The sequence below is a fragment of the Salmo trutta genome, chromosome 33, assembly GCF_901001165.1.
Source record: "Salmo trutta chromosome 33, fSalTru1.1, whole genome shotgun sequence".
NCBI lineage: Eukaryota > Metazoa > Chordata > Actinopteri > Salmoniformes > Salmonidae > Salmo > Salmo trutta.
The window spans coordinates 20011264-20030602 of record NC_042989.1 but is presented as its reverse complement, the minus strand read 5'-3'; the positions used below and the strand labels follow the sequence as shown (position 1 = coordinate 20030602).

Here is a 19339-nt window from a genome sequence, read left to right as displayed (position 1 = left end):
TTTTACTATTTTTCTGCATTTTACAATAATAGTGAATACATCAAAACTATGAAAGAACACATCATGTAATAACAAAAAAAGTGTTAAACAAATCAAAATAGATTTTAGATTCCCACCCTTTGCCTTGACAGCTTTGCACACTCTTGGCATGCTCTTAAACAGCTTCACCTGGAATGCTTTTCCAACAGTCTTAAAGGAGTTCCCACATGCTGAGCACTTGTTGGCTGCTTTTCCTTCACTCTGTGGTCAAACTCATCCCAAACCATCTCAATTGGGTTGAGGTTGGGTGATTGTGGAGGCCAGGTCATCTGATGCAGCACTCCATCACTCTCCTTCTAGGTCAAATAGCCCTTACGCAGCCTGGAGGTGTGTTGGGTCATTGTCCTGTTGAAAAACAAAGGATAGTCCCACTAAGCGCAAACTAGATGGGATAGCGTATCGCTGCAGAATGCTGTGATAGCCATGCTAGTTAAGTGTGCCTTGAATTCAAAATAAATCACTGACAGTGTCACCAGCAAAGCACCATCACACCACCACCTCCATGCTTCACGGTGGGACCCTCATGTGGAGATCATCCATTCACCTACTCTGGGTCTCACAAAGACACGTCGGTTGGAACGAAAAATCTCAAATTTGGACTCATCAGACCAAAGGACAGATTCCACCAGTCTAATGTCCATTGCTCGTGTTTCTTGGCCCAAGCAAGTCTCTTATTATTATTGGTGTCCTTTAGTAGTGATTTCTTTGCAGCAATTCAACCATGAAGGCCTGATTCACACAGTCTCCTCTGAACAGTTGATGTTGAGACGTGTCTGTTACTTGAACTCTGTGAAGCATTTATTTAGGCTGCAATTTCTGAGTCTGGTAACTCTAATGAACTTATCCTCTGCAGCAGAGGTAACTCTGGGCCTTCCTTTCCTGTGGCGGTCCTCATGAGAACCAATTTCATCATAAAGCTTGATGGTTTTTGCGACTGCACTTAAAGAAACTTTCAAAGTTCTTGAAATGTTCCGCATTGACTGACATTCATGTCTTAAAGTAATCATGGACTGTCATTTCTCTTTGCTTATTTGAGCTGTTCTTGCCATAATATGGACTTGGTCTTTTACCAAATAGGGCTATCTTCTGTATACCCGCCTACCTTTTCACAACACAACTGATTGGATCAAATGCATTAAGAATGGAAGAAATTCCACAAATTCACTTTTAAGTAGGCACACCTGTTAATTGAAATGCAATCCAGGTGACTACCTCATGAAGCTGGTTCAGAGAATGCCAAGAATGTGCAAAGCTGTCATCAAGACAAAGGGTGGCTCCTATGAAGAATCTCAAATATGAAATATATTTTGATTTGTTTAACACTTTTTTGGTTTCTACATGATTCCATATGTGCTATTTCATAGCTTTGATGTCTTCACAATTATTCTACAATTTAGAAAATAGTAAAAATAAAGAGAATCCCTTGAATGAGTTGGTGTGTCCAAACGTTTGACTGGTACTGTATATACAATGATTATACAAAACAATATACTGTATCATTTGAGTGAAAAACACTTCTTATAAGATTACACAATCATTAAAAAAGAAAAATCACTGGACAACTTCTAACCGCTTAACATCAAGTCAAATAAGCAGATGAAAAAGTTCTCAGTAACAAACTACAGGTCAAAGAAATCATATACTTTAGAAAATACAACACTAGCCTACTTCCAAAAAGTCCATTGGATTGTCTCTCGCCACGCTAATGATTTTTTGCTCACATTCTGTTATCATTGTGTTCCTTTAAAGGCTATTTAACAAGTCAATGCAGAGAAATATTAAATAGAATCGTCCCAAAGTTCTAAGAATGTGGTTAAAGAGGTTGAGTCCTTACGAGACATACTCAGATGCACAGTAAGTATCAATCATATTCACCATTATCAGCAGTATTTGTTACTTTTATTTATTATTTTTTACTTATCTATTTTTTGCTTAACATGTATTTTTCTTAAAATTGCATTGTTGGTTAAGGTCTTGTATGTTAGCATTTCACTGTGACAAATACGCATGTGACAAATACAATTTGATTTGATTTGATTTACTCATAATTATCTCCTTGTAATCCTATATGGCAGATAACAATCTCAAAATCCTGTTAAGCCACTAGGTGAGTTGGCTTGACTGGATCGGCCCTCTGAACAGACTGCCATTCAACTGAAACCACTGAATCTGTAGTCTAATTTTAACTAAACTTAACAAATTCCAAAAATAGAACAGTTACATTAATACTTTCTCCTCCAGTATGGTATTGGTCAAATGTCAGGAAACAAAAAGCACAGTTTGAATATTGCTCTTATCAAAATGCACAGACATCAACATTTATAATATTTAGATTGGAGACATTTAAAGCTAGAGAAACCAAATGTAAATATAAACAATTCATAGTGAACTCTCAAAAAGTGACAGTTAAATATGAATTATCAGCACAAAAAAATTGAAATACCCTTGGTTGTGCTTGATAATCAAACCGTTATCTTCTGACGAGTAATTTGCTGTAGAGGGAGAACCTGTGTGATTCCAAGTGTATGATGGGATTTCTTTCTTTTCACACCCGTTCAACTTGATTTCCTCCTTATACTTTGACCTCCTTCCGTGTAGCTGGCTGAGAGGCCTTCCTGTGGGTGACCTGCCTGTTTCTGTCAAATCAAAACATTACTATTAGAAATCAGATTTTCCTAATGATGTTCCAATATTATATTATGTATTGGTACTACATGTTAAAACTTTAAATTGTGTTATTTCAATTGAGGTGGAGCTTGCAAACAACAGAACATCTTATCGGGTCTCATTATACCATAACATTGTTAAATACTCCTTTCTGATTGGCTTGAAGGACATTCTAGAGTGTGCATTATTTCCCTTTATGGTCGAGCCCTGAATGCTGATTGTCTGAAAGCCGTGGTATATGAGACCATATACCACGGGTATGACAAAACATTTATTTTGACTGTTCTAATTACTTTTGTAACCAGTTTATAATAGCAATAAGGTACCTTTGGGGTTTGTAGTATATGGCCAACATACCTAGGCTAAGGGCTGTATCCAAGCACTCCGTGTTGCGTTGCGCATAAGAACGGCCCTTAGCCATGGTATATTGGCCATATACCACACCCCCACGGGCCTTGTTGCTTAAATAACGCACTGTATGTTTGCATGGTAGAATTCAATGGCTATAGTTCATGTTTTTGAAAGCAAAAGTTGAATTGAAAACAGTATTGGTTGGTAGAGCATGGTGTTTGCAACACCAGGGTTGTGGGTTCGATTCCCACGGGGGACCAGTACGGGGAAAATAAATGTATGAAATGTATGCATTCACTACTGTAAGTCGCTCTGGATAAGAGCGTCTGCTAAATGACTAAAATGTAAATGTAAAAATCTTCAGTGGTGTAAAGGACTTAAGTAAAAATACTTAAAGTACTATAAGTAGTTTTTATGGGTATCTGTACTTTACTTTTTATATTTTTGACAACTTTTACTTTTACTTCACTACATTCCTATAAAAAATGATGTACTTTTTACTCCATACATTTTCCTTGACACCCAAAAGTACTTCTTACATTTTGAATGCTTGGCAGGACAGGAAAATGGTCCAATTCATGCACTTATCAAGAGAACACGTGGTCATCCCTACTGCCTCTGAGCTGGTGGACTCACTAACACAAATGCATAATTTGTAAATGATTTCTGAGTGTTGGAGTGTGCCCCTGACTATCTGTAAATTTTCTAAACAAGAAAATGGTGCCATCTGCTTTGCTTAATATAAGGAATTTGAATTGATTTATACTTTTACTTTTGATTTTTAAGTATATTTTAGCAATTACATTTACTTTTGATACTTAAGTATGTTTAGAACCAAATACTTTAAGACTTTTACTCAAGCAGTATTTTACTGGGTGACTTTCACTTTCACTTGAATAAAATAAATACAGAAATAAACTAGCAAGTCTCTTTGTTTGGTTACCATGGCAACTACTGTAGCTATCTTGTAAACTTGCAAGCTACTTCAGTGGATGTTGAACACATTTCTACTTGCAAATGAACACATTACTAGTGGCAAATGTGTTAAATTATAGCCATGGTATCAAGGGGATAATAAACTCAGGGCTCTATGCATTATCTGGAAAACAATACATATTTGTAAATTAAGCATAAATAAGACACAAACAGGCATTTGCGTTTGGTTCCCAAACATGTTATAGTCCCATACCCCTTAAACATTCAACCTCCAGCTGCGTACCCCCTCTAGCACCAGGGTCAGCGCACTCTCAAATGTTGTTTTTTGATCATTGTAAGCCTGCCACACACACACTAAACAATATATTTATTAAACATAAGAATGAGTGTGAGTTTTTGTCAAACCAGGCTCGTGGGAAGTGACAAAGAGCTCTTATAGGACCAGGGCACAAATAATAATATAATAATAATCAATAATTTAGCTCTTTATTTAGCCATTTTACATATAAAACCTTATTTGCTCATCAAAAATTGTGAACAACTCACCACAGGTTAATGAGAAGGGTGTGCTTGAAAGGATGCACATAACTCTGCAATGTTGGGTTGTATTGGAGAGAGTCTCAGTCTTAAATAATTTTCCACACACAGTCTGTGCCTGTATTTAGTTTTCATGCTGGTGAGAGCTGAGAATCCACTCTCACATAGGTACGTGGTTGCAAAGTACGTCCGTGTCTTAACAGCCCGATTTGCCAAGGCAAGAAACTGAGCGCAGCCCTATCCAGAAATCTGATTAACTTAAATTTTCACAGAATCGCTTGTTGCAATTTCAATGAAGCTCTCTTGTTCAGATATCGGTAAGTGGACTGGAGGCAGGGCATGAAGGGATAACGAATCCAGTTGTTTGTGTCGTACGTTTCGGGAAAGTACCTGCATAATTGCGCACCCAACTCACTCAGGTACTTCGCTATATCACATTTGACATTGTCCGTAAGCTTTAGTTAATTTGCACACAAAAAATCAAACAATGATGGAAAGACCTGTGTGTTGTCCTTGTTAATGCAGACAGAAAAGAGTTCCAACTTCTTAATCATAGCCTGAATTTTGTCCCACACATTGAATATAGTTGGAGAGAGTCCCAGTAATCCTAGATTCAGATCATTCAGGCGAGAAAAAACATCACCCAGATAGGCCAGTCCTGTGAGAAACTCGGCATCATGCAAGCGGTCAGACAAGTGAAAATTATGGTCACAAAAGAAAACTTCAAGCTTGTCTCTCAATTTAAAAAAAAAGTGTCAATACTTTTCCCCTTGATAACCAGCCCACTTCCGCATGTTGTAAAAGCATTACATGGTTGCTGCCCATATCATTGCATAATGCAGAAAATACACGAGAGTTCAGGGGCCTTGCTTTAACAAAGTTAACCATTTTCATTGTCGTGTCCAAAACGTCTTTCAAGCTGTCAGACATTCCCTTGGCAGCAAGAGCCTCTCGGTGGATGCTGCAGTGTACATAAGTTGCGTCGGGAGCAACTGCTTGCACGCGCGTTACCACTCCACTATGTCTTCCTGTCATGGCTTTTGCGCCATCAGTACAGATACCAACACATCTTGACCACCAAAGTCCATTTGATGTCACAAAGCTGTCCAGTACTTTAAAAATATCCTCTCATGTTGTCCTAATTTCCAGTGGTTTGCAGAAGAGGATGTCTTCCTTAATTGACCCCCCATAAATGTAACAGACATATACCAGCAGCTGTGCCAGGCCCGCCACGTCTGTTGACTCATCCAGCTGTAACGTATATAATTCACTGGCTTGTATGCGAAACAGTAATTGTTTCAACGCATCTCCTGCCATGTCACTGATGTGTCATGAAACAGTGTTGTTTGATGAAGCCATTGTCTGTATAGTTTTGTTTGCCTTTTCCCCCATCATTGTCCCAGCCATATCCGCGGCAGCAGGAAGAATTAAGTCCTCCACAATAGCATGGGGCTATCCTGTCCTAGCCACTCGGTAGCTCACCATATAAGAAGCTTCTAGCCCCTTTTATTAATGGTATCTGTTGCTTTTATACGTCTTGCTACTCGAAAGTCGTCTTTATTCTCATTTAAAAAACTCCAGTGGCTTATTTTTCTAATTGTCATGTTTTGTTTCTAAATGTCTGCACAAGAGTGAAGGTTTCCCGCAAGAGAGGAACGGTTAATGTGATTGGATGTTAATTATTTGACTAGGCTACCTGTATTTGACATTGTGTTGTTATTTCACTGAACACTAGATGGTTTAATTACATTTTTGGCAGTGAAATGAGGCTACTCAGGCGAGAGAAAAAATACTTTTAAATGTGATTCACATTTTATTTGGCGTACCCCCGACGGCATTGCCCGTTTGGGAATACCTGTACCAGAATATACGAGTATTGCTGTCATCAAAACAATATATGTTTCATGCAAGAAGCACATCAATCCACAATTTACAGGTAATGTATACAATTTATAGGCAATGATCATCTTTCTCTGGAAGACAGAAACAGCTGATTGATCTGCTAACCGTTTTTGTAAGGTACCAAAACATTTCCTCTGGGGTTTATTAGCGTCACTTAAAAAAGTGAACTGGAAGTGAAAAGGTCTGTGCTGCACAATAAACAAAAGGGTGATTCTTTTTCCAATGAGCTCATATAGTAGGGCTTTGCTTTGAGAAGGATGATCAACTCAATGAGCTCATATAGTAGGGCTTTGCTTTGAGAAGGATGATCAACTCAATGAGCTCATATAGTAGGGCTTTGCTTTGAGAAGGATGATCAACTCAATGAGCTCATATAGTAGGGCTTTGCTTTGAGAAGGATGATCAACTCAATGAGCTCATATAGCAGGGCTTTGCTTTGAGAAGGATGATCAACTCAATGAGCTCATATAGTAGGGCTTTGCTTTGAGAAGGATGATCAACTCAATGAGCTCATATAGTAGGGCTTTGCTTTGAGAAGGATGATCAACTCAATGAGCTCATATAGCAGGGCTTTGCTTTGAGAAGGATGATCAACTCAATGAGCTCATATAGCAGGGCTTTGCTTTGAGAAGGATGATCAACTCAATGAGCTCATATAGTAGGGCTTTGCTTTGAGAAGGATGATCAACTCAATGAGCTCATAGTAGGGCTTTGCTTTGAGAAGGATGATCAACTCAATGAGCTCATATAGTAGGGCTTTGCTTTGAGAAGGATGATCAACTCAATGAGCTCATATAGTAGGGCTTTGCTTTGAGAAGGATGATCAACTCAATGAGCTCATATAGTAGGGCTTTGCTTTGAGAAGGATGATCAACTCAATGAGCTCATATAGTAGGGCTTTGCTTTGAGAAGGATGATCAACTCAATGAGCTCATATAGTAGGGCTTTGCTTTGAGAAGGATGATCAACTGAAGCACAAATAGTTCAAAGCACTAATATTGCACTCAAGCAGCAAGCGGCAACACTTTATTTCCACCAAGGTTTTACAGTGCTTTAGTGCCTCACTCACTGCTTAGCTGACAGAAAATTAGTTTTACTGATTCTTATAATTAAAGTGCAGTACACTGTCCAGATATTAACTCCCAAACCTGCTTGGACCCTAATGCTTTACCAATCCCTGTAATCGGTTTTGGCTAATCCCACAAGGCATCTCAATCCACATTATTGATATTTTCACTTAGCAGAAATAGCAAGTGCCATGTCTTTGTTTAAGACCTTTTCACCGTATTGAGGTGGGTTATAGACTACAGTATTTTGAAAAGATTATAAGTAAATTAAGTGTTTGATGTGTTTATCTTCCAATGGCAGTTCTCAACACATCACCAATACCAGTGCTCTTTATGATTGCATTTTGTACAGTACTGTGCAGCTGCAGCATTTTTCTTGTGTGATATAACCTCAAAGACTTGATGCCCCTACCTTGGCAGGTGTGTGTTTGGGTTTTAGTGAGGTTAGTGTCAGGACTGCTGCTCCTGTGGGCTGCTGGGTGCTGTGGCCCCGTAGTCCTGTACCCGAGATGGGGAGCCTGCAGCCTGGAACAACAGCTAGGGAATCACGCACAAGAAGGGCCAAGGGCTCCTCCACCACCGCCATCATCCGCATCACCATAATCCCTCTGCCCTTACCAGGCCCTCCCATAACACTGGCCTCTAATTCCAGCACTCCACCTGCTTCTAGAGAGAGCCTCCTCTTACTGAGGACTGGGGGTGGAAATGATATGGCATAAAACTGGATTAATGGGATTATCGTAGTTTTGCATAAATTAGTTGAGTAAAGCTCCCAACCTGCGTTGAGATAAAAGAAGTGATAGCAATATTCTCATAACAGAAAGAATACAAGCACTGAGCAGAATGGATTTGTTAGGTATGAGAGTATTGTTAATTATTTAAAGTTGATCTTGAACATCTCATCATCCCTGACCACTTGTGAGTTGAGCCTGAAGTTTATTATGAATCTATTATATGATTAAAGCTCATTTAGTTTGAGAAAATTCCATTTTATATTGAGTGAGCTTGCCATTTTTATCTGATTTATTTTGCTACCAAATGAGTGTAATTGCCTACTGTAAACTACAGTGTGATGAAACAGTATGAGTCAGTGTAATATTATTGTAGTTTTATACTCCAGATAAACGAGAATGATAATTCACCCTGACATTGTGTGATAGCTTTCTATAGTTCTGCAAACTGTAGTCATAATCTGTGACAAAAGGCATCTTTGTAAAACAGGTGATTGTGTCGAATGAAACAGAAACTTCTCAAGCATAAATTCTGTATCAAACACCCGCAAGGCATACAATCAAATAGAACGAGTTGGAGAACTGACAGCAGGTGCAGAGTCATGCTTTCAGAAACACCTGGGATGTTTTCAGAAAGCTGAAGAAAAGCATGGTGGTGTGTAACACCTGCCTGTAACCCCTGCGTCCACTCCACAGCAAGCAAGAGGAACCCATCCCCACAGAAGCAGCCAGCCAGAATAGTCCATTGAATGGAGCATCAGCCAGGGGCAGTATCCGACACATCCCCTTTAACTGGACACCAAATAGCAGAAACAGACACACTTACACTCGCCACCTGATTCTCAGCCAGATGGTTGGCCTTTTGCCGTCGGAGGTCAGACTTGATGAATGCTGTAAGATTTAGAGAGAGGAAAGGCACTTCTCAGAAACATATATTCAGGAATGCATGGGTCATACATAGCATACATATTTAGGAATACACAGGACATGTATAGCCTTTGAAACAATATGGGAAATGTCCTACTGTATATAGAAAATGTGTTCATTTTCATCATGATCATTATAAGTCACTAGAGGGCATTATTACTCCATGATGAATGTTAGACACAGCTGTTATGCAATGTCTGCTTGACTGACACAATGATCTGAGGAGTCATGCACTACTAGAGCCCCATATAATGTGGATCACATAACATGTCACTGTGCTTAACTATAACAACTGCAGGCAGAGGAGTCCAATGTTCAATCAACTGTAAAGCTACTCTGGGGCGGGGGGGATTTATCAGTGTTGTTGGTACTTGAGCTAAAGAGCACTTTTACATTTCATGCCTGCTGACTATGCTGAGAGAAAATCAACTCCACAATCAAAAACCCTCTGAGGCCATTACCTAGCATACCCTTTAAACTCTACCTGTCATGATGGTCCCTATGAGGAGGAAGACACATAAAAAGATGTTCCCAGCGAATGTGCCAAAGTGGTCTATGATTTTCCCTTGACCGATGGTGAATATGATCCCAAATATCTGGAAGATGGAGGGCAAATGAGGGGAGTCAGCATGATAATTGATCATCTCTAAACACATTCATACATACAGTAGACCTCATGCATACAACAAACCTTTCGATGCTGTCATTAGTATGGTCCCTGTTACCTGAGCTGAACAGTTGAGCAGGCCTGAGGAGGTGCCCTCACCCTCTGGGAAGGTCAGCTCCACAGCAAACTCAAAGCCAAGTGGCAGGTATCCAGTCATGAAGAACCTAAAGACATAGGAGGTTTATCAGTGTTGTTGGTACTTGAGCTAAAGAGCACTTTTACATTTCATGCCTGCTGACTATGCTGAGAGAAAATCAACTCCACAATCAAAAACCCTCTGAGGCCATTACCTAGCATACCCTTTAAACCTTCAGCTCTTGGTCATCTCCTTTATACATCAATTAACAAATGATAAAATACTTATTCAATGCCAAGGTAAAATAATGAATGTTGCACAGAATCATTAAAATTAGCTTGTCTGCCACAACACTTTACAAAAAATTGTCTTTTAACACAACTAATCAGTGTCTCAAGATGTTGTCTGTCTCTTCTCACAGAGTGGCTGTTTAAAGAGCAAGGAGACAGTTTGTAATGTAAATAGCATACAGTGTTCCTGGAGTGTGACCAGAAAAGAAGGCCTAGTCTACCCTCTCTTATAACTGACATGTTAGAGGTGGGAATAGCTGAGAAATGCAAATCATTCACAAACATCATTGTGTTTGGTCACAGTGTTTGTTCACTCTTACCCTAGAGCCCCTGATGTCACAAACACCACCCATATGTGGCCTAAGTTCAGGGTGAAGGCATAGACCACCATTCCCACGAAGGACATGAGATACACAGCCAGGGTAGTCTGTCTGGGGAGAGAGGTAAATAATATTTGTTTGTTTTATCCTGCTTTTGCCTGTATGAAATCTACTGTATGTATGTATAAACAAAAAAATGTCTAACTTTATTTGGTGCCTTTTTCACGTCCTGACCAGTGAGAATGGTCATCTTGCCATAGTAGAATGGTCAGGGCGTGGCAGGGGGGTTGTTTTGGGTGTTTTGGGGTTGGTTTGTTTCTAGGGGAATGTGTTCTAGTTTTCTGTTTCTATGTTTCATTTTCCATGTGTGGCCGAGTATGGTTTCCAATCAGAGGCAGGTGTCTTTTGTTGTCTCTGATTGGAAGCCATACTTAGGCAGCCTGTTTTTCTTTGGGTCTTGTGGGTGTTTATTTTCCGTTTAGTGATTGTACCTGACGGAACTGTTGAGCGTTTATTATTTTGTTGTGAAGTGCTTTTCATTAAAAGTAAAAGATGACCACTATACACGCTGCGCCTTGGTCTAATCCTTTCGACGCCTGTGACAGCCTTGCTCAATATTTTATAACCCATATAGGATTTGAATGAGTCTGCAATGTTTTTATCTCATCTGGATATTGCTTTTACATAACATGGCCACAAAGCACTTAAGAAAAGTCCCAGTCCTGAAACTTCCTAGGGGCAACACTGCCTGTGAGACCTACACACAGCACCAGCAACAAGTTCCAGTTCTCAATTGGCATGCAGAACTGTTGGATGAGGCTGGCTGTGGCTTCACTGTCAACACCTCCCATCCCATTCTTTATGAGAAGAAAAACAAGATTCCTAAGACCCCCTTAGCATAACTCTGGCATATTCTGGCCTAGATCAACATGCTTACTATGGTGAAGCTCTTCCTGTACAACCACAAGTGAAACATTGCTCCACTCAGCTGTTGTTGTTAATACAACTTAGTCCTGTGACTCTCTCACATGGATGTATGTCAACAACAGAAATATTGGTTGACTGTTTTGGCTGAATATATTAAAATAGCATGTGAAGAATTGTTCTGTTTTAGACTGCTGGGTGAAGTGAGGGTTAGGGGGCTAGGTTGGCAGGTAAACATTTGGTTTTGGTACTGCAGTTGTTATTCATAAATGTGTAAAACTGGGTGTCAGCTGCTACTGAACCACATAGATGAATCATTGTTTGTTCAAGATCAGGTCAGAAGGTGTTTGATGAATGGATACTCTGTGGTGAGAAACAACAGCCTGTTTTATTTGACTAAAACAAATAGAAAGGTAAAACGGAATTAGACATTGTCTGTGCAGATGTCTGAATGACTGCATGAATGTCTCCGGAGCTTCCATTCCAACAGGCCAGTACTTCAGCTGATAGGACGCTTGGACAAAGCCTGTCAGCTTAGATATGCAGGGAGACGCATCAGATTCCACTCTCAGTTCCTCCAGAACCTCAGTGGTTCCCACTTCCAACACAAATACTTCATCCACCTAGAAGCCTGCTTTTGAATAGGAGATTTAAAAGACTTTCATGCAGAAAGTGCTTCATTTAGAGTGGCTAATGAGAGAGGCTGTTGTGTGCAAGAGCCCAGCCCATCCAATATCATATTGGGTTTACTGTTTTGTAACCGGAGCTCAAGAAAGTATCACAACATAACTGATTGTTACCTTTTCAAGCTATGGTATTTTTGACAAGGAATAAGTTATTGGGATACAATATATACGACTTACAAGTAAGCTTAGGTAGATACAGTGAATCTGGTTACTGCTTGAGCATGAGAGCAGAATTAACTAGACTATACACAATAGTTTCCACGAATCACCTTTTAATCAGTAATTAACAGGGCAAAAGTTCTCAAAGATGACTCATCAGCAGTTACTAAACCTTTTCTAACATGGACAAATTACAACAATGCAAACAAATAGAGTTTTGGTGACTGACATGACTTACATTAACCACATTCTTGTTTCCTTCATGTTCAATATTTACATAATAACCACTAGATGGAGTCTGATGGTGTCAGAAAACGAAGATAATGTTATCTAACTAAAGTGTTCGGTTGACTGACTTGATTACAGAGCTTGACCAAAAAGCTTCAGAGGATCATGACATTTCCTGGGAATCTTCTTGTGTCATCAGATTAAAGATTAGAGTCAGCAGCCTTGTCAGCAAATCAGCTACAGCCACACAATTATAATCTTATGAAATGTGTCTTAGGTGGGGACTGGGGACCTTGTGTATGTTACCTTATTTAGTTACTTAGTTCTAAGAAAGAGCCACTGAGATATCAAAGTCACAAAAAAAGAGTTGAATCTAGGAGCATAATTCTGATGTAATAATGTGTGTTTAATTTCAGTTAAGTCTTTCTTGGGTACTCTCAAATGTTCAGTCCTAGGAGGGATAAGAGTGTCTTACTTGTAGGTTTTGGTCTTGTCCAACCAGATCCCACATATGAGGGACCCCACCATCCCGGCAATGACAATGGTGAGGCCAATTCTCCCAGCATTCACCTCTTCACCCTTCGGGGAAATAAATATTTTACTTATTTGGGAAGGGAACAACTCAATATTTTCCTTTGAATAAGTGTGGCTATAACTGCAGGTCATGGCCAGTTGTGTTAAGATTTGGGGTGAGACTTACTGGATAATGCTCAATTATCATCCGGTTCAGCAGTGTGGAAACAGCATAGAAACAACCGACATTCAGCCCTGCAGAAAACATAAAGGAACATGTTGTCACGGCTCTCTACGAGAGGTGAGTGTAGGAGTCAGGTGCAGGAGAGGAGTAAATGCAATCAAAAGTTTTTAATAAAGTCCATCCAAAACATACAGGCACAGGACCTAAATACACAGTCCAAAAACACCACTAGAACAAAATCTAGGGAAAACACCTGAATGAAGTAATGAACAAAATCACGTCACCCAACATAAAAACAGGGAAACGAAAATAAACCCGCACGAAACAAAGCGGGTAGGGAGAAAATAAATACCCACAATAATCAACCTAAACAAGGAAAAGGTGCACAATCAAAACAGACAAGACCAAACAAAAAATAAAAAAAGGATCGGTGGCAGCTAGTAGACCGGCGACGACGACCGCCGAGCACCACCCGAACAGGGAGAGGAGCCACCTTCGGTAGAAGTCGTGATAGTAACCCCCCCCCCCCGACGCAGCGCGTCGACGCCGGCCTTTGAGGACGACCCGGAGGACGAGGCGCAGGGCGATTCGGACGGCGGTTGTGGAATTCACTCAGCAAAAATGGATCCAAGATATCCCCCTCCTTACCCAGCACCTCTCCTCCGGGCCATACCCCTCCCAATCCACGAGGTACTGCAGGCCCCACATCCGGCGCCTAGAGTCCAGGATGGACCGTACATTGTACTCCGGTGCCCCCTCGGTGTCCGGGAGGGAAGGGCGGAGGGACCTCCCGCACCTCAGCGTCCTGCAGTGTACCAGCTACCACTGGCCTGAGGAGAGAAACATGAAACGAGGGGTTAATACGATAGTGAGGGGGAGCCTTAACCTATAACATACCTCGTTTATTCTCCTCAGGACTTTAAATGGCCCTACAAACCGTGGGCCCAGCTTCCCGCAGGGCAGGCGGAGGGACAGGTTTCGGGTCGAGAGCCAGACCCGGTCCCCCGGCGCGAACACTGGAGCCTTACTGCGGTGGCGGTCAGCGCTCACCTTCTGCCATCCACCAGCCCGTTTAAGAGACTCCTGGACGGCTCTCCAGGTCTCCTTTGAGCGCTGCACCCAATCCTCCACCGCAGGAACCTCGGTCTGGCCCTGATGCCATGGTACCAGGACCGGCTGACAGCCCAACACACACTGAAATGGGGATATGTTCGTGGAAGAGTGGCGGAGTGAATTCTGGGCCATCTCGGCCCATGGGACGAACCTTGCCCACTCTCCTGGCCGGTCCTGGCAATATGACCGCAAAAACCTGCCCACATCCTGATTAACTCTTTCCACCTGCCCATTACTCTCGGGGTGAAAACCAGAGGTCAGGCTGATCGAGACCCCCAGACACTCCATAAACGCCCTCCACACCCGGGACGTAAACTAGGGACCCCGATCAGAAACTAATGTCCTCAGGCACCCCATAGTGCCGGAAGACGTGTGTAAACAGGGCCTCTGCGGTCTGCAGGGCCATAGGCAGACCGGGCAAAGGGAGGAGTTGGCAGGATTTAGAAAACCTATCCACAACGACCAGGATCGTAGTGTTCCCCTGTGATGGAGGAAGATCGGTGAGGAAATCCACCGACAGGTGGGACCAAGGACGCTGTGGAACGGGAAGGGGCTGTAACTCCCCTCTAGGCAGGTGTCTAGGAGCCTTACACTGAGCACACACCGAACAGGAGGAGACGTACATCCTCACGTCCTTAGCTAAACTGGGCCACCAGTACCTCCCTCTAAGACCCCGCACTGTCCAATCAATACCTGGATGACCAGAGGAGGCTAGCGGGTGAGCCTATCTGATCAATCTATCGTGAACACCAAGCGGAACGTACTTCTGACCAGCTGGACAACCTGGTGGAGGGGGATCTGATCGTGATACCCGATCGATGTCCGCGTCCACCTCCCACACCACCGGTGCCACCAGGCAAGAGGCCGGAAGTATGGGAGTGGGATTGATCGACCGCTCCTCGGTATCATAGAGACGGGACAGTGCGTCAGCCTTAGTGTTTTGGGAACCTGGTCTATACGAGATGGTGAAGCGGAATCTGGTGAAAAACATCGCCCACCTAGCTTGACGGGGATTCAGTCTCCTCACCGCCCGGATGTACTCCAGACTACGGTGGTCAGTCCAAATGAGAAAAGAGTGTTTCGCTCCCTCAAGCCAATGTCTCCACATCTTCAGGGCTCTGACAGCCAACAACTCCCGGTCCCCCACATCATAGTTTCGCTCCGCCTGACTGAGCTTCCTAGAGAAGAAAGCGCAGGGAAGAAGCTTGGGGGGTGTGCCCAAGCGCTGTGAAAGCACAGCTCCAACCCCAGCCTCAGACGCATCCACCTCCACTATGAATGGTAAAGAGGGGTCCGGATGTGCCAAGACGGGAGCATCGGTGAACAGAGCCTTCAGACGACCAAAAGCTTTGTCCGCCTCCGCCGACCACCTCAAACGCACCGCCCCCCCCTTCAACAGTGAGGTAATGGGAGCATCCACCTGTCCAAAACCCCGGATAAACCTCCGGTAGTAATTGGCAAACCCTAAAAACCACTGCACTTCTTTGACCGTGGTCGGAGTCGGCCAATTACGCACGGCCGCAATGCGGTCACACTCCATCACCACCCCAGATGTGGAAATGTGATACCCCAAAAAGGAGACGGATTGTTTGGAAAACACACATTTCTCGGCCTTGACGTATAGGTCACGCTCCAGCAATCGTTCAAGTACCTTGCGCACCAGGGACACATGCGCGGCGCGTGTAGCGGAATAGATCAGAATGTCATCGATGTAGACCACCACACCCTGCCCGTGCAGGTCCCTGAGAATCTTGTCTACAAAGGATTGGAAAACTGCTGGAGCATTCTTCAACCCATACGGCATGACGAGGTACTCATAATGGCCAGATGTGGTACGAAACGCGGTTTTCCACTCATCTCCATCTCGGATACGCACCAAGTTATACGCGCTCCTGAGATCCAGTTTTGTGAAGAAGCGTGCTCCGTGGAATGACTCCACCGCCGTGGCGATGAGAGGTAGTGGGTAACTGAACCCCACTGTAATGGAATTTAGACCTCGATAGTCAATACACGGAGGCAGACCTCCATCCTTCTTCACAAAAAAGAAACTCGAGGAGACGGGTGACATGGATGGCCGAATGTATCCCTGTCTCAGAGATTCAGTGATATATGTCTCCATAGCCACTGTCTCCTCCTGTGAAAAGGGATACACGTGACTCCTAGGAAGTGCAGCGTTAACCTGGAGGTCTATCGCACAATCCCCTCGTCGATGAGGTGGTAATTGGGTCGCCCTCTTTTTACAGAAAGCGATAGCCAAATCGGCATATTCGGGGGGGATGCGCACGGTGGAGACTTGGTCTGGACTCTCCACCGTCGTCGCACCGATGGAAACACCTAAACACCTACCTGAGCACTCCTCTGACCACCCCTCTAGAGCCCCCTGTCTCCACTAAATTTTAGGATTGTGATCAGCCAACCAGGGAAACCCCAGCACCACCGGAAACGCAGGAGAGTCAACGAGGAAGGGACTAATCCGCTCCTCATGCCCCCCTCGCGGCACCATGTCCAGTGGAACCGTGGCCTCCCTGACCAGCCCTGACCCTAGTGGTCGACTATCTAAGGCGTGCACGGAGAAGGGTTGGTCCAACTGAACCAAGGGAATCCCTAACTTATTAGCGAACCCACAATCAATAAAGCTCCCCGCTGCGCCTGAATCTACTAGCGCCTTATGCTGGGAGTGAGGGGAAAACTCAGGAAAGGAAACATACACATACATTTTACCAACAGGGAGCTCTGGGTGAGTCTGGTGCGGACTCACCTGGGATGTTCGAGCAGCGCTCTGCCTGCCCTCTCGACTCCCAGACGAGCTCCTACAGCACCAGTCAGCAGTGTGTCCTCTATGACCACAACTGGTGCAGGAGGAGTCTCCTCCTCCAGTCGGCCTAGCGGCATCACTTCCCGATTCCATGGGGATCGGAGCAGGTGGGCTGGGGGGTGGAACGAGCAGGACCCGATCAGGACGCCCACGGGCAGCCAGCAAGTTGTCCAGTCGAATGGACATGTCTATTAACTGGTCCAAGGTAAGGGAGGTGTCCCGACAAGCTAGCTCCCTGCGGACGTCCTCTCATAGGCTACACCTATAATGGTCTTTCAGGGCCCTCTCATTCCACCCTGCGCCTGGGGCCAGGGTCCGGAAATCCAGCGCGAAGTCCTGTGCGCTCCTCGTCTCCTGCCTTAGATGAAACAGACGTTCACCCGCCGCTCTACCTTCAGGTGGATGGTCGAACACAGCCTGGTGGCGGGTGAACTCGGGTAATCCTCCCTCGCTGAGTCTGGGCCTTCCCAAACTGCGTTGGCCCACTCCAGGGCTTTCCCCGTAAGGCAGGAGACGAGGGCGTTAACACTCTCCTCTCCCGAGGGAGTTGGGCCAACGGTTGCCAGGTAAAGCTCTAATTGGAGCAGGAACCCCTTGCACCCGGCAGCCGCTCCATTGCACTCCCTCAGGAGCGCGAGTCGAATCCCGCTGGAGCTGGATACCGTTGGAGTGGGTGGTGGTGCAGGCTGAAGAGTGGCTGATGATGGTGTAGGGATACCACTCCTCTCCCATCTCTCCATTCTCGCCAGTACCTGATCCATAGCCGTTCCCAACTGGTGGAGAACGGCTGTATGTTGGTGTACACGCTCCTCCATGGAGGGGGAGGGCACATCTGCTCCTGCTGACTCCATAATTGTGGTGCGGGTTTCTGTCACGGCTCTCTACGAGAGGTGGGTGTAGGAGTCAGGCGCAGGAGAGGAGTAAATGCAATCAAAAGTGTTTAATAAAGTCCATCCAAAACATACAGGCACAGGACCTAAATACACAGTCCAAAAACACCACTAGAACAAAATCTAGGGAAAACACCTGAATGAAGTAATGAACAAAATCACGTCACCCAACATAAAAACAGGGAAACGAAAATAAACCCGCACGAAACAAAGCAGGTAGGGAGAAAATAAATACCCACAATAATCATCCTAAACAAGGAACAGGTGCACAATCAAAACAGACAAGACCAAACGAAAAAGAAAAAAGGATCAGTGGCAACTAGTAGACCGGCGACGATGACCGCCGAGCACCACCCGAACAGGGAGAAGAGCCACCTTCAGTGGAAGTCGTGACACATATACGTTTTGTTTCTGCACTCTGAGTATTTTGCAGGATCTGTAGTCTGCAGAGAAGCAGGTCTTTATTTAGTTTGAGCGAGGAGGCCTGCAGGGAGAGCAGGGGGATCCACATGGGACACTGTGTTTGGGTTTCACTGGCCCTGTCCTAAAGGAAGCCTAGCAGACACACACATGGAACCCATACTAGCCTGTTCAACCTCTCTTTTGTGTCGTCTGAGATTCCCAAAGATTGGAAAGCAGCTGCGGTCATCAAAGGGGGGGACACTCTTCCCAAACTGCAACAGACCTATATCTATACTACCCTGCCTTTCTAAGGTCTTCGAAAGCCAAGTTAACAAACAGATTACCGACCATTTCGAATCCCACCGTTCCTTCTTCGCTATGCAATCTGGTTTCAGAGCTGGTCATGGGTGCACCTCAGCCACGCTCAAGGTCCGAAACTATGTCTTAACCACCATCGATAAGAAACAATACTGTGCAGCCGTATTCATTGACCTGGCCAAGGCTTTCGACTCCGTCAATCACCACATCCTCATCGGCAGACTTAACAGCCTTGGTTTCTCAAATGATCGCCTCGCCTGGTTCACCAACTACTTCTCTGATAGAGTTCAGTGTGTCAAATCGGAGGGTCTGTTGTCCGGGCCTCTGGCAGTCTCTATGGGGGTGCCACAGGGTTCAATTCTTGGGCCGACTCTCTTCTCTGTATACATCAATGATGTTGCTCTTGCTGCTGGTGATTCTCTGATCCACCTCTATGCAAACAACACCATTCTGTATACTTCTGGCCCTTCTTTGGACACTGTGTTAACAACCCTCCAGACGAGTTTCAATGCCATACAACTCTCCTTCTGTGGCCTCCAACTGCTCAAAAATACAAGTAAAACTAAATGCATGCTCTTCAACCGATCGCTGCCTGCA

The 19339-nt window shown here is 44.0% G+C and overlaps 1 protein-coding gene across 4 annotated transcripts in view; it reads right to left on the bottom strand.

Moving 5' to 3' along the window:
* Positions 1-2049: 2049 nt before the first annotated feature.
* Positions 2050-19339, bottom strand: part of flvcr2a (FLVCR choline and putative heme transporter 2a) — a 43357-nt gene continuing 26067 nt past the window's right edge. Inside the window, exons 4-11 of one of the 4 annotated variants that reach the window (XM_029730219.1) lie at positions 13208-13275; positions 12983-13086; positions 10511-10621; positions 9883-9988; positions 9642-9753; positions 9057-9121; positions 7912-8024; positions 2582-2675 (exon numbers count right to left, since the gene is read on the bottom strand). In XM_029730219.1, coding sequence (XP_029586079.1) covers positions 7950-8024; positions 9057-9121; positions 9642-9753; positions 9883-9988; positions 10511-10621; positions 12983-13086; positions 13208-13275 — 641 coding nt within the window. In that variant the 3' untranslated portion in view covers positions 2582-2675; positions 7912-7949. Of the gene's footprint in view, positions 2676-7911; positions 8193-9056; positions 9122-9641; positions 9754-9882; positions 9989-10510; positions 10622-12982; positions 13087-13207; positions 13276-19339 lie in introns of those variants that run through there. The other 3 variants (XM_029730218.1, XM_029730221.1, XM_029730222.1) reach the window with 3 other exon arrangements.